The following is a 14,162-nucleotide window of genomic DNA, read 5'->3' as shown; positions in this document are numbered from 1 at the left end:
AAATATTGGTACAAATATCTTCTAACTTACCTTCCAATATGAGCTCAAACTGACCACTTTATTAGGGACACCTTGTTGTACTTGGTGGAAACTTTGATTGTCTTCATTACTGCCTTAATGCAGTAACTTTGTTATGGTGAATGAGATTGTTACTGAGACAACACGACGTGTGGGCCTCAAGTTACGGAGCTTCTTCGCTATGCAAGTGTCTCCAAGACCGCCTGGGTCAAGAGGAGTTGGAGAGACCACTAGAAGTCAGCAGAACCACCAAGGCTGCAACTCTGCATCAGTGACCCCACCGAAGTCCCTGTCCAGTGGACACCCTAAACCGCCTGAGGACTGGCGTTGGACGCTATGGAGTAGCAGTGGAGGGGTGGGATCTCATGGATTGTGGGTCCTGTGAGTGTGGGGGCCCAACATAGACAGGAGAGCACGTAATTACCGGTTGCCCAAAACACCAGCTCCCGACTGGTGAACTGGGTCTGATGGACCTGAACGATGACACTTTTTCCCAGCTCACCTGAACAGAGCTGCAGCTGTGAAGACATGCGACAGAAGAGCAAAGGTGAACATTTTTCATGTTTTTTTAATCCACTGTAGATTTGCGCTGCACCTGCCAGATGTTAATCTCCTTCAGCACACCCCATGTCTCTGGAAGCCATGTGAGTCCTGTGAATTCTTCGTCGTATTGAGGAAACCAGGATCAGAAGATATACTGTAAGCTTTACAACATGGAACATTATCTTGTTGACAAGATGGGTTCACTGATGTCATAAGGGGAAGGCCATGGTCAACAATCCCGGTGTTTAAATGATGCTCATGTGATGCTGGTGTGTGATTGAAAACATCTCTCCACCTTACACCAGCAGCAGTTTCACGCTTTTAATGGTTTCAAAATCTGACCATGTTGGTGATGGAGCAGAATCAAGACTCAAACCAGTTCACGTATGTTCAGTCCTGCGTTGTCTAATTTTGGTCATCTTGTGCCCTCAGTAAGTTTCCTGTTCCTTGCAGACATGAGTGGCGGCCAGTGTGGCGGTTCTCTGCTGCTGCAGCCCATCTGCTGCGAGCTTTGAAGTCCTTGAGAGATGCTGCTCTGCATTTGGTCAGGAGTGGTTTTTAGAGCCACTGTTGCCTCAGTCTGCCTGCACACTTACTCAGACTAAAATCCCTCTTAAGTGTGTTAAATATCCATGATTTCCTGGTTCATTTCAACTTATTTCAGCCACTATAAAAGCAAAATATTGATTTTTTTTTGGACAGACCAGATTTGTAGAAACGACAAACACACACTCTCACACACATCCAGTACTGTCTTTGTTCCTTTATTAAAGCTCATCTTTAGTTTTGTTAGCTCTTTTCGCCTCCTCAGCTTTTGCAGCCTCGATGTACTTGCTCCTGTCTTCGTCTTCCTGAGAGCACAGAGGATTATTTTTTTTTTGTTAAACACAGAAAGATTTATTTTTAGCAGAGACAAAAGGCGGCTTTCACAGTATACGTGACAGCTGCTTCTTCACACAAACAAAAACCACTGCAGTGGTGTTGTACCTTCACTCTGGATTTTTTAGCTTTCACCATCTCTTTATCCAGAAATGTAACCAAGGCCGCCACCTTCCTCTTCCCAGTGTAAACCACCATCTGTCGAGAACAATGATGTCAAATACTTTGTAACTTGTTGCCACTCTCTCACTGATTGTGACTCACTTGAACTCATCACAGTCAGCCTGTCACCGCTCGTTCTATGACATTATCGCTAACATCCCACATAATCAGTGACTTCTGATGATTTACCCTCTCTGCATACAAAGCAGGGAAGAGGCAGAGAGACGGGTAAGATCCCTGCATCGACAAATTGATGTCATTTGCCGAAGCATCCATGCGGGCGATGACCACATCCTCTCGCTCCTTCAAGGCCTCCGCTAACTCCTCCCACAGTGGGAACAGGGAGCGAGACTCTTGACTGTAGGGCAGGTCTGAAATACACAGTAGCGTCTAGTTTAGTCATATATTGGTTGAAACTAAAAAGTTGGAAACAACGAGTTGCAAAAACAACCTTGACTCGTAATCAGCAACGAGAACGATGGCAACCATTTTTGTTTTGTGTTTATCAGTGCAGCTGACACTGAGCAACATTATCGCCCATTTATAGTCACATTTGTGACCATCTGATGATGACTTTGCTGAGAAAAGCTGCTTTTTCTCATAACGTTGAATCAACAGTTTCGTTTAAACCTGAAACATAGTTGAAAGAAGCAAAAAAACTGCCACATATAACAAGCAACTGCAGCAGCAGGTATCGTATTTTATAACTGAGCAGCTTGAAGTTGTAACTCAGCCTAATACTCCTGTTGCAACCTCCTAAACGTCAAAATGTTGTCGGTAAAATGCTGTTGAGATGTGTAACACGAGCTGGAAACCAAATCCTTTCCCACTGAGTGTTTGTGAAGCGCCTGTTTACGTACAGAACAACACAAAAACAGTCTTGTTGGGGTGAAAGGCAACTTGCTCCAGAGTCACGCCCACCAGCTCCTTCACCGGCTGCGTGTCCCATCCCTCAGGTATCGGCTCACTCTGCATCTTTGGCTGTTACACACAAACAGAACACACACAGTAATATCTGAATATCGTGTTTCTGCTTTGCATTGCACACCAGATGGGAGTGAGCGGTACCTTGGCTTTGCCCTCTAAGTAGGACTGGCAGAATTTCTTAATGGTTTCTATATCCAGAGTGTCAGAGGGCAGGTGGTAGGTCACATGATCCGTCAGGTTGACCAGTCGGATGAGAGGAGCCTCGAATCCTCGAACGTGGAAGTATTCCATGATCCTGCCGTTGCGAGGCTCGTCAACGTTCACTAGTACAAACAAAATCTGAGCACACACACACAAATGCAGAAGTGAAGAGCATTATAATATGTGTGTGTGTGTGTGTGTGTGTGTGTGTGTGTGTGTGTGTGTGTCTGATCTGTACCTTCAGTCTGAATGCTTCTGCAACACTGTTGAAGGAGGAGTAGAGCTCTTGAAAGTCTGCAGAACTTTTGTTGGCAAACAGGAGGGCGTGGTTTAACACAGGCAGTGTTAAGATCTGAGCGGCTGTCTGCAGTACAGTCATGATAATAATAGAAATAATAGAAAAGTTAAATATGTTTATATCATGTATATTTTTGCACGATATTAAATACCCGATATGCAATATAACAGCACTTATAAACATTATTTCCCGGCAGTTGTTTTAATTTCAAGAAGCTGTCGTCAGCGACAAACAACACGATCGTGTATCCACCACAAAATGACCAGAACGGACTCACGATTTACACTGCATCATTGGTGCTGGCTCACAATTTGAAGAGATGTGTCGCCGGCACCACTTAATGGAATGTTAAGAGGTCTTGGTCACATGAGATTGGTTTGCAAAAGAGAGCAGTACTGGAAGAGGCTTCGAGCAAAACACTGATGCAACACATGAAGCAAATATGCGGGGTCAGGATGTGTTAATTACACTCAATTATAGCAAAATAACCAGTTTGTTGTCTGTGAAATCGTGACCATCAGCTCTCTGGGAGTGACTCAAAGGAAGTGTTTTTTTATACCACATGTTGAGAGGAATGAACTTTCCCTTAAAATATTGTTAAAAAAGGGGGGGCCAACTTAAAATGACAGCTACCGTCTGTAGTTCTAACTTGGAGCGTATTGAGAGATACAGTGTCTTTCTCCTTTTTCTGCGTCTGCACTGAGAACGGCGGCTACAGTATTTGTACACGTGCAATAGTATTTTGTTGAGTCCCCGCTTTGGGCAAAGCAAATTTTCCTATTCATGCAAAGCAGGTGTTTGTCCTTGAGCAGACAACACGAAATGATGACAGGAGACACAGAGCCGTGCTGCTGACACTGTGGAGGAGACCCGTTGCACTGTAAATGTGTATAAATGCTGCTCATTCAACGCTCTACCTTTCCAGTGTACTCAGTGACAGGGTCCATCTGGTAGACAGTGATAAAGATGATCAGCTCTTCTTTAGAGGTCTGAGGCATCATTTTGTAAGCCTGGATGAGCTTTGACTGCAGTACACACACACACACACACACACACACACACACACACACACACACACACACACACACACACACAGTGAGGAGAAAGAGAATCACCTTAACCTTAAAACAAGTCTTCATGCTAAAATTGAGTGATTTATGCAACAGGATGTGATCTTGTCCCCAAAAGGGAAAATGGAGACACTTACCGACAATGTGACAGTAATTAGAATTATGTCCCCATAACACGAGCAATAAAAATACACACCAAACACGGATGACCGTGCAATGATCTTGAACGACTTTATTGTGTGCCCTCAAAACAAATTAGGATCGGATATTAAATGTCTGATGGCCTCCAATGGGGCCCAGAATCTCAATGTCTCTTATGCGAAATAAAATACGAAGTCAAACAATGTGTGTGTGTCCTTTACTTCTATTACAGGCTCTTCTCACCTTATCAACGTTGCAGATATAATGTATGAATGTTTGTGATTATGAGGCCTGGAGGGCATCGCATGTGACCATCGGCTAATTTCAAAGGTTCATCTTGAATGGTTTTTTGTTGTTTTTTTGCCATTCAGGTTTTGTGGATATGAACATGGAGCCATTCAGGGACAGGACCAGGACCATTTAGGCATGGTAGCCTGTCCGCTTTTGCTAGTACACTGTTGCTCTTCCTGACATATTGTTCATACGGTGTCTCTGCACTCCAACTTAGAAGTTCACATCAGAGGTTCTCATCAGAAAGAATGGGCTTCTGACTCAGTTGCATGAATACACAGAGCTACGTCTCCACTCATGGACATCCAGAGCCCATAAGTCCATCAGTCAGAAGACAGTTCATTTCCTATTAAACCATCCTCCTCCTTGGTCTTATTTTTGATCAAGTATTTGCCTTGAGCATTTAAAAAAAATGTTTTTTTGCAGGATTCAGATGGACATTGTGGTAACATACGCAAGCTAACATGCTACGATTGAGCTAATGGGCTATTGCTATCTCTTCAGTTACTGCTGCCATGTTCCATGTGCATATTCCACAAAATTACTGACAAACAAGGTACACATATGGATTCTCTGGTTTGCTTACAAAGAAGAATGTTTCTCATAAAGATATAAAACTGTCAGTGATTTATTTTTCTCTTTGTTTTCTCTATGGAAAGTTAGTTCTTAAAGGTGAGGTCGAGCTGATTCCAGGGTGTGGTGCATGTACCTTTTTTAGCAGCATTACAACATCATGTGTGAGACCATATTTGCTGATGATGTCGCTGTTTTGTGCCACAGCAAAATTTATATCGGGAAGGTCGACAGCTGTGGCGTAAAACATCCGAACATACTCGCTGTTCAGCTCCTACACACACACACACACACACACACACACACACACACACACACACACACACACACACACACACACACACACACACACACACACAAAGCCAACCAGGAATTAACCATAGGGTCAAAGGTATTGAGAGGCGAAAGACACGCAAACAGATAGTTTTCACCTTAAAGTATCCAACCACTTGCAGCTCCTCTGAGGTCTCTGATTGGCTGAGATCGGTGATGAGGTCAGCGACTGACCCCGCCCTCCTTTTCAACCATGTCAAAATGGACGTAGAGCTCTGAGGAACTTCATCACAGCCCAGGGACACACAGATCATTTTGCTCTGCTGCTCAATCATACGTTAATATGCAAAGACATAATAACGAAAATAAATGGCTGACGTTTTCTAGATTTTCTAGTTTTCAGGGTCGCCTTCTGTGAGAGGAGGATCTGGTTTTGCTGTAGACACTAGAATACAGTGGATATGCCAGTGCTCTGTTAAAACATTTCCAGGTCATTTTATTACTCACGCTAGTGCCTGTATGAACAAGGGAGAGAGCGAGGGAGCAGAACTAAAACACTACCAAATAAGCGGATGTAGACTGTGACTGCTATTACTGATGATTTCACACTTTCTCCAAAAGGAATAAAATCCTAATGGGCATGTTTAGGTCTAAGATTCTGGTGTTGTCCTTCCACTCAAAACAAAGCTACAATTCACAGCTTTTTAATTGGTTAAAACGATCTATGACAGTGACGTAAATTATGGAACCATTTGAAATTTGTGATAGTTTGCTCTCACCAGGGCAGGGAACGGGGTTGTGTTTATCTCCAGAGAGGTACAGCCTGATGTTTGGTGGGCCTGTTGCATTGAGTTCTTTAGCCAGGTCCTTCTCTTTTGTTACATCCACCACTGCCAGTTTGACCTCTGACCCCTGAAGCGCGTCGGCAGTATTTTCAAACACTTTAGACAAACGGTGGCCATCTCCAGACAGAGGAGCATCTACAAGGAAGAAAAGAAACAATAGAGCGTTGTAAATACGACTCTGGTGAATATCACTCAGACAGCTAAAGTTAATGAGTTCCTTCTGTAACAAAACACCTCCAACCGTCACTTGACTCACAAAAACATCTTTTTTATTTTAGATCTCAGCAGGTGGCGCGATGATTTACTGGTCTATGGATATAATTTTAAAAATCACAGATGCAGTGTAATTGTTATGACACCAATTATTCTCACAAAATTGTTCTCAGGTCCCCCATCAAGCAAAGTGCAAACATAAAAACAACACAATTTGACACTAAAATTTTCCATTACAACCTGATGCTATTGACTTCACGTAGAGGGCAGTGACTGTAGCATGGTCCCCCCAGCTCATTGAGGTTCATGTTGGTCCTGGGGGGGTGGCCCGCGATGGTCTACACTGACCACAACCCTCTCACGGTTCTTTGAGATGCCCAAACCTTTCCTAAACACACCCACGGCTTAATCCTCACCACTGCTTACTGACATCTACACACATGCTTCAATTCGCTACTTCAATTTGTTTTGCTAATGATTTAATTCGGCTTAATTTGTTTGCTCACGCCGAGTCTTTTGTCCTCCCGTTTGCCATGGTGGTGTCTGCTCATTACCACTTTGTGAGCCAGGTCATGATGACAGGGGCCCGACAGAGCCGAGCTAAGTGAACTTGTTACAGATAGAGGATGAACCGAGGTCCGTTTGTACGGTACCATGAAACAAGTCCAGATATTCAACAACGTTTGTTAGTTTCATGTTCCAATCAGAGTGTTTGCAGATTAAGAAGTTGTGGATCATGCAAAGTAACGCGCTTGATAGTTTGTAAACTGACATTTTTGGACAGGAGTTCGTTGGCTGGAGGTTTGCCATCAGCTCCAAGCTAAATCTATGTGGCTGGCTCTGTCTGCATCCCTGGAATCACAGATCTGAAGACACGTATTAGTTGAGAATCATTTTAGAAGATCCCAAGCACACAAGATCACCTTTGAGTGAAGTAGCAAAGACTCTTCACTATCGACCGCTGATAAAACGCTGAAGTTGCTCCGTAGCTTTGTGGTTAATAGTGGCTTTCTGTATTCAGCACGTATGAACATTCTGGTGAAGATCAAACGTGGAAGTCCCTATCTCTCTCTCTCTCTTTTTTTTTTTAACTTACAGAAGTGCACCAGCAGCTGCTTGTATTTTCTCAGCGCTCTGTTGAAATTTCCCTTCTTCAGCTGTAAAACTCCATCCTTCTCTGGAATCGATTTGTCTCCCTGTGCTTTGGGCTGCGTGTCCGCGGCGGCAAAGACACAGAGACAGAAGGCCATCACCCCTAGCAGCACCCCTCTCCTCATGGTGGGTCACCCGCGGACTGACAACCTGGACACTGGGACAAGCTTGACAGGAAGCTACGGAGGGTGTGGTGAAATGGAGGGCTGTTAAGTGTATTAGTGCTGAACTGATAGTTGAGAAAACCATTGTTATCTTTAGACGTGACCAGCCCCTCCTTTGTAGCTGATTAACTTTCCTATCTGAGCTCTGCTCTATCGCTACCTTCAGTATAGCGCTGATATTTAAATGCCCTTTGCCTACCGCTGTTCACCTCAGCAAGGTCAAACGGAGAGCCAGGCACGCTCACAAGCTCAAACATGAGTGTAACTTCCTACGTGGAATTCACCGTTTGGAACGATTGTCAGAGAACTGCAAAGATTCACAATTCATAATGTCTTTTGTTCCATATCAATGTTATGGCATGACAGATCATAATCATCATCAGATCACATTTACGTTATTCAATAGGCACACTTTTTTTTCTCCATATAGATTAAAATACATATCCTGTACGAAAAACACATTTCAGTAAGGTTGAGCAACACGTTTAAAAGTATTTTTATGAATATAAAATAAACCATATGTTTATTTGGTTTTACAATGAAATGAAAAGCTTTTAAGTTCTTCCAGGGCACATCACACGTGGACTATACATAAAGACTGGAGAACACTACACCTCCCCTGAAATAGGAAACACACTTATAGACCCGAGAGGAGCAGATCTGAACAGCAGGTGCAAGCATGGACGGTGTGTGTGTGTGTGTGTGTGTGTTTTTTTCCCTGTGTTTTCAGCGTGAATGTGCGTTGCAGGCAGTGAGCAGCAGGGAAGACGTCAGATCTCTCCGTTTAAATGGGGCACGCTGCTGGTGAGCTGTGCGTGTGATTGGTTGAGATTTGACCAACGGCAGGCTGCCACAAGAGTTTCCTGACAGAACTCACAAAGTGCACTTCAATGAATGACACTCCTTCAACTCAGCATATTCAAAATGGGCTTTCCATTATTTTTGATGGCTACAAATATGCCAGTAGGTTTTTGAGCATATATTTGGTGTAGTTATTTTCAGATAAAGCAGGTAGGCTCCTAAGTCAGGACAACAGAAGGTTTTTGTGTTTTTTTGGTTTTTTTTTAACTTTGCCTTGATGTTACGCACCTCTAAATTACAGATTGAAACCCTGAAACAAATGTTATTTAGCATTCTGGGGGTTAGAACACATATTCTTTGGAGTCATTACATGAATGATATTTGGAAAAAAGCAAAACAATATATGAATAATTCTCTAAATTGTGTTGGTTGATTGACAGGGCAGCACAGATGAGACAGTGAAGGTGATGAATTGGTGTAAATAACAAGATAAATGGAATAAAGCCCGCAAACACTTAAGAGTTTTTATTATTATTATTTTGTAAGTCCCTTGAAATGTGCTTAAAACAAAATTGTTATTCCACGGTGTAATTTATTTAATGTCAGGATGACCTGCAATCCCTCCACAGACCACTAGAGGGAAGCAAATCACCGGTTGGAAGTGATTGCTGACGCAACTCTGGCCGTTTGTATGTACAGGACGTCCTTGTTAAACCTGTCTGGTTGATTGTTGAAATGAACACCCAGGTTTTTGTTCTTGTGTCAACATCTAAACCCTGAGTTTGATTCAGTGCAGTTTCAGGGTTTTTGTTTTTCCCCTCAAAAGTCTACAGACATTTCTACAGTCTTACTGGAATGTATATGAAGGTGACTCAGCCAAAACCAGATTCTCCACTGAGCTCCCTCCTACTGATGCACATCCAAAAATAGCTGCATAGTAGCTGCATCATGAAAAATCTCAATCCTGTATTTTGATTTTTTTTTTTTTTTGGGAGGCAAAAATCTTTGTTCGTTTTTGGGTTATAGATAATTGAGACTGTTCGATATGTCCCACTGGGAGAAGCGTAGTATAACAGTAATCAGTAGTGAAGAGGAACTTTGCATAGAAATGACGGCACGTCATTTATTTTCATAAAAATGGGATGGACATCACATTAGTTACATCTCTTGTGTACAACCCACAACATCTCAACAGCAAATCAAGTTACAACCTCCGAACTGACCATTAGAATAAATCCAAAATAATTCAGCTTCAATCAATCCTGAACATTACATTTATATGACAGCATCATAATACTAAACCTGCCAGTGGCTGTGGTGTAATCATACAACACAGATGTTGTTCATTTATCATTCAAAACATGACCCAATTATTAATATGTAAATTTAAAAAAAAGGGTGTGATTTGATAAGCACACTTCCTCGTCAGAGCCAGATGAGAAGTTAGATCCTTCTCTCATTTGTGTGCACTAGCAGGACACTGCTAGTTAGCTTAGCACAATGAATGACAGTGGATGGAAAGTGTTAGCATAGCTCAGTCAAAAGTCATCAGTTCCATTCCAGATCTCCCAGATCTCTCACAAAGTCGGCCACGATGAGTGGCAGCAGTCGCTCCTGCAGTCGTCAGCAACCATTTTGTTTTGATGAATGTTGCGGTTCAGACTATGCGTTTGATTCTAGAATTAAAATTTAATTCATGTCAAATTTTTATTTCATAGCAAATGTTACGCACAGCCCTAATTAATACTGAGACTGTTTCTGAGAAAAATGTGTTTGGGGTATGCTAACACTTCCCATCCACTACCACACATTGTGCTAAGCTAACAAGCAGTAAGTAGGTGTCTGTGATTCTCAGCCTATTCACAGAGGAGAGAAGGGTGTCCATCTTTTTGTCTGGCTTTAGGGATGAAGACGAGTGTACCCCCCACCCGCCAGCCCCCCCCCCCCCCCCCGAAAAAGAAAAAATGAATCTTGAATCAGTAAAGATCTTGTTTACCATAATTGTATCGGCTCTCTACAATGTTGCCAAACCAGCTGCAAATGAGTCAAACTGGAGCTTCCTGCATATCAGGGATGAATTCAGTTGTCCTATTCTCTTCGTTCTTCTTTTGGCTACAAGTGCAACATTTTACTTGTTATTTCTCTCGTGTGCAGAACTGCCATTTCACAACCGACCAGGACTACATCATCTCGACACTCTCACATATGTTGCGTCTAGTTTTAGGAGAAGAGATATGGTTTAAAATGCACTGAAATCTTTTTAACTTCAAATACTCACCTCTTGCAGGCTTGAAAGGAGTCTTTTAAAAGATTTCCAGCATGGTCAGCAGCTCTGTGTAGATTAAATTAACCCTAAAAATCCACATTCCTGATTCCTGCTTTTACAACATAAAAATGTCCATTGCAACTTTTCAGAACAGTCAGAATAATCCACTTGTCCATCGTGCAGTCATAGTTTTGCCAAAACAATCCAAAAGCAGGCTGTTTATGAAATGTTTCCAGTTCTGCAGGGGTGGTTTTGCTCATCTCAGACAGTATATGCAGCCATTTTGTGGCAAAACACTGTGTTGTAGGATTCAGGACGGTATGATCTGCTATGTGAGTGAGGCAGGGGGCTGTAGCAATCCTGTCAGCGCCCTCTTTTGTATGTGTGTATATGGTTTTTACACTGTGGGCAGGAGTGATGAACATCTTGTAGCCCTCGCACTGCGAGAGGAATCAGGCAGAAGCCACATATCAACCTGAAACAGAGGTCCATCATTAGTGTTGGTTAGCGCTGGCGTAGCTCTCTGACAGTTGGTGTGTGTCTCACCCCATCACTGCGATGAGGATGCACATGGCCCAGGCACCGCTCCCAGGAGTGTATGTGACTTTGGTGGTGACGACACGGTGGCAGTGAGGACACTGAACGACGGCGGGGGTGTCTGTCAGGTGAGGCACCGTGATTGGTGGGCTGGACTGTGGCTGGGTCACCACCACTACTGGTTGTCTGCCATTGATCTGGTTTGTTATACCAACTAGCATAAGAGCATAGGAGGTTGTTTACATCAGCGCAGTTGGTTTGCAGACATGTTAATGAGAGGATTAACTGATAATCTTCATACTCTGTGTTGTTGGATGGATTATGACACCAGTATTGTGTGACGGTGATGTCACAGTCGTCGGCACGACGGGTGGCGTCAGGACAGGAAACGGATTTGGCTGCAAGGTTACTACAAAATAACTCTTATTGATATTCTTACAGCTGATGCAGACACAATGTATGAGGACAAGTGGACGAGTGGGTATTAGCTTACCTGCCTCTCCGTAGGTGGGAGGAGGTGTTGAGGGGGAGGAGAGGGAGGCGTCGTAGGAGGGGGGAGGAGGGATGTTGAATGCTTCTCTGCCCAAAGCAGGGGGGTGGAGCCTGGCCTCGTCATATGTCGGGGGGTCCATCAGCAGATCATCCGGTCAGACAGGATGCTGAGATAAAGAGATGAAGACAGACGTTGCAGATAAGTTACTTATAACGCGTAACTACGTGATAATACCAAAGAGAACCAAATCCTGAATGCAAAACTGATTGGCTTCAACATTCAAGTCACAAATTCATCCAGATTGAAACAGATGTTCACAAGTTTATAATGAAAGAAATAATGACTTTGTATTAAAGAAGTTTTGGTGTTGTTCCTCGAATGAACATCTGGAAACTGTTTCCCGTGATAGACTTTGATGTAACCCAGTTTTTTGTTTTTGTTTTTTTCCACAGATGAACGATGAATTTCTTCTTTTGCTCATCTACTTTCCAGGATGTGGGTTAAATATCATGTATAATAGTTGTCACTGTTATTTCGGTTTAGCCCGCGGCTGACATCACAATGTCTCACGTATGCAGACACACGACATGAATATGAGGCAGTTACATCAAACACACACACACACACATGGTAAAGCTTTTTGTTTTTAAAAATGCTACCTGCTGTCAATACCTTTCAAAGTTACTTAACTTTTACTAGCCCTGAGTTTAGTTTCACAGGTGGGAAGCAAAGCCTGCTGGCTGTTCGTGACTCATCTATTGTGTAGCTCTGAAAAGCTGCAAGGACGAGCGGTATTTAGATGTCAGGTGCAAGGTGAAGCCTGGGAGACTACATTGAGATCGAGGAGGTCTCGTGACCACCGGTTTTGGTCTGCCCGTGTTTCATTAAGATCTCTCAACAGTTGTGGAACCTGCGAGGGCGACAGAACGCAGGCTGAGCAACAAACATTTACATTTCGGACCTGATTCAGATCTGACGTCAAACGGCGTGCTCTCCTGAGTGTCCTCGAGCTTACTGGGTAAGACCCAGACCACAACTGGCCGCTTCATCAGGTACACCAGCACAACGTGACCTAACGCAACAGCTCCGTCATGGATTCTACTTTGCTGAAGCTCAGCAATCAAACAAGAAGAAGATATTATTGAAGTCATAACAATCTTCTAATATTCCCCTCCTCCAACGCACGTAAACAAGTGACTAAAATATTAGAAAAACCCTTAATATAATAAAGTCAAGGTCAATGAACACCTTAAACAAAACTGAGCTTTGTAGTCTTTGTAAAGACTGAATTTATGGCAGAGCCTTCATGGTCGATGACTATAGTTTGTACCAGTGGGCCAAATGCACTGGAGAGTTTTTGTGTTCAGATGAACACCTTCTTTCACTATCAGCTTAACACCTGAGTGACTGAACTGAAGAGACTGACACACATCATCCAGAACTAGGAGCCTCCACCTCACTGCTTCACCATGGACTCCTCTCGTACGTAAACAAGGTGCATCCAGCGTTGGTATCAGGGCCACACAGGCAGGTACCAGCCTGCCTGTACCACCTACAAACCCCTGACACTCCCGGTGAAAACTCACAGGTGTGTTCTTAGCGATTAAAGAGTGTGATGTGTGAGATGTCAGAGTGGTGGTCTTACCTGGTCAAACGAGGAAGCTCAGCTGGCTGGAGGAACGTACCACGTTGTAGAGAGCTGTGACATCACAGCCCGCTGAACCTGTTCTACTCTGGAATTGGAAACATTTTGCTTCCCACAGAGCACAAACCAACCCTTTTTACCTGTTTCACCTGCGCCAACACGCATTCCTCCTCCATGTGATGTTTCCCCCTGAAGGAATTGTTTACTAAATGCAAAGTCATCCTCTGGTAAACCTTTATTTACATCAAACCCTCCACACATGAAAAACTTCAGCAATATCTGGAATACTTCCTTGGCGATTTTACACCATTATCAGTACGCATGTTTGATATTTTGTTTCAAAATGTGTAAATCTTAGCGTATGTAACTGGTAACTGGTGAAACTAGAGCTGTTGGTAGGAGAGGCTTGTAGATGTTTTATCAATCAACTTTATCCCCCGGTCAATATTTAGTGCCATTTCAGTCGCACCTCAAGAAAAATGACACGTTCCATTCCATCAAAAACGACACTTTGATGCATTTCTCGGCTTCAAACAGACGTGCAATTTGTCAGCCGCAGCTGAACAGGATCGCGAAGGCACACAACCACGGGGCGGTGTCAGAGTAATATGTGGGTCAACAAAGGCCAGGATTTTCATGTCCTAGATACACTTTATGTCAGGTAATTTGC

The 14,162-nt window shown here is 43.3% G+C and overlaps 2 protein-coding genes across 2 annotated transcripts; both read right to left on the bottom strand.

The window, feature by feature from the left end:
• Positions 1–1,304: 1,304 nt before the first annotated feature.
• LOC147257768 (protein disulfide-isomerase) lies at positions 1,305–7,711 on the bottom strand. Its single transcript, XM_086211933.1, has 11 exons — positions 7,531–7,711; positions 6,156–6,356; positions 5,535–5,659; positions 5,240–5,377; positions 3,946–4,053; positions 2,969–3,094; positions 2,671–2,868; positions 2,463–2,583; positions 1,792–1,973; positions 1,549–1,638; positions 1,305–1,412 (listed from the first exon to the last, which is right to left on the bottom strand). The coding sequence occupies exons 1-11, from the start codon at positions 7,709–7,711 to the stop codon at positions 1,329–1,331; spliced, it is 1,554 nt and encodes a 517-aa protein (XP_086068059.1). The 3' UTR covers positions 1,305–1,328.
• A 2,780-nt stretch (positions 7,712–10,491) lies between these two features.
• On the bottom strand, positions 10,492–13,237 carry LOC147257767 (lipopolysaccharide-induced tumor necrosis factor-alpha factor). The gene is made up of 4 exons (XM_086211932.1): positions 11,848–13,237; positions 11,656–11,763; positions 11,364–11,568; positions 10,492–11,292 (listed from the first exon to the last, which is right to left on the bottom strand). Exons 1-4 carry the CDS (start codon positions 11,984–11,986, stop codon positions 11,181–11,183), a joined length of 564 nt encoding a protein of 187 aa, XP_086068058.1. The 5' UTR covers positions 11,987–13,237; the 3' UTR covers positions 10,492–11,180.
• Positions 13,238–14,162: the final 925 nt, after the last annotated feature.

Source organism: Aulostomus chinensis, chromosome 8 (assembly GCF_037954235.1).
Source record: "Aulostomus chinensis isolate RoL2024-O1b breed Wild chromosome 8, RoL_Achi_v1.0, whole genome shotgun sequence".
In the NCBI taxonomy this organism is placed as follows: domain Eukaryota; kingdom Metazoa; phylum Chordata; class Actinopteri; order Syngnathiformes; family Aulostomidae; genus Aulostomus; species Aulostomus chinensis.
Note: the sequence above shows the minus strand (reverse complement) of the source record. Positions and strands in the feature narration are given on the sequence as shown.

Coding starts and splice junctions, on each gene's coding strand:
- LOC147257768 (XM_086211933.1), bottom strand. CDS start 7,711: ATGAGGAGAGGGGTGCTGCTAGGGGTGATGGCCTTCTGTCTCTGTGTC. Junction 5,660..6,155: donor CAACCCCGTTCCCTGCCCTG/GTGAGAGCAAAC, acceptor GCTGTGATGAAG/TTCCTCAGAGCTCTACGTCC. Junction 2,869..2,968: donor CAGAAGCATTCAGACTGAAG/GTACAGATCAGA, acceptor GTGTGTGCTCAG/ATTTTGTTTGTACTAGTGAA.
- LOC147257767 (XM_086211932.1), bottom strand. CDS start 11,986: ATGGACCCCCCGACATATGACGAGGCCAGGCTCCACCCCCCTGCTTTG. Junction 11,764..11,847: donor TCCCACCTACGGAGAGGCAG/GTAAGCTAATAC, acceptor GTTATTTTGTAG/TAACCTTGCAGCCAAATCCG. Junction 11,569..11,655: donor AATCCATCCAACAACACAGA/GTATGAAGATTA, acceptor CTCTTATGCTAG/TTGGTATAACAAACCAGATC.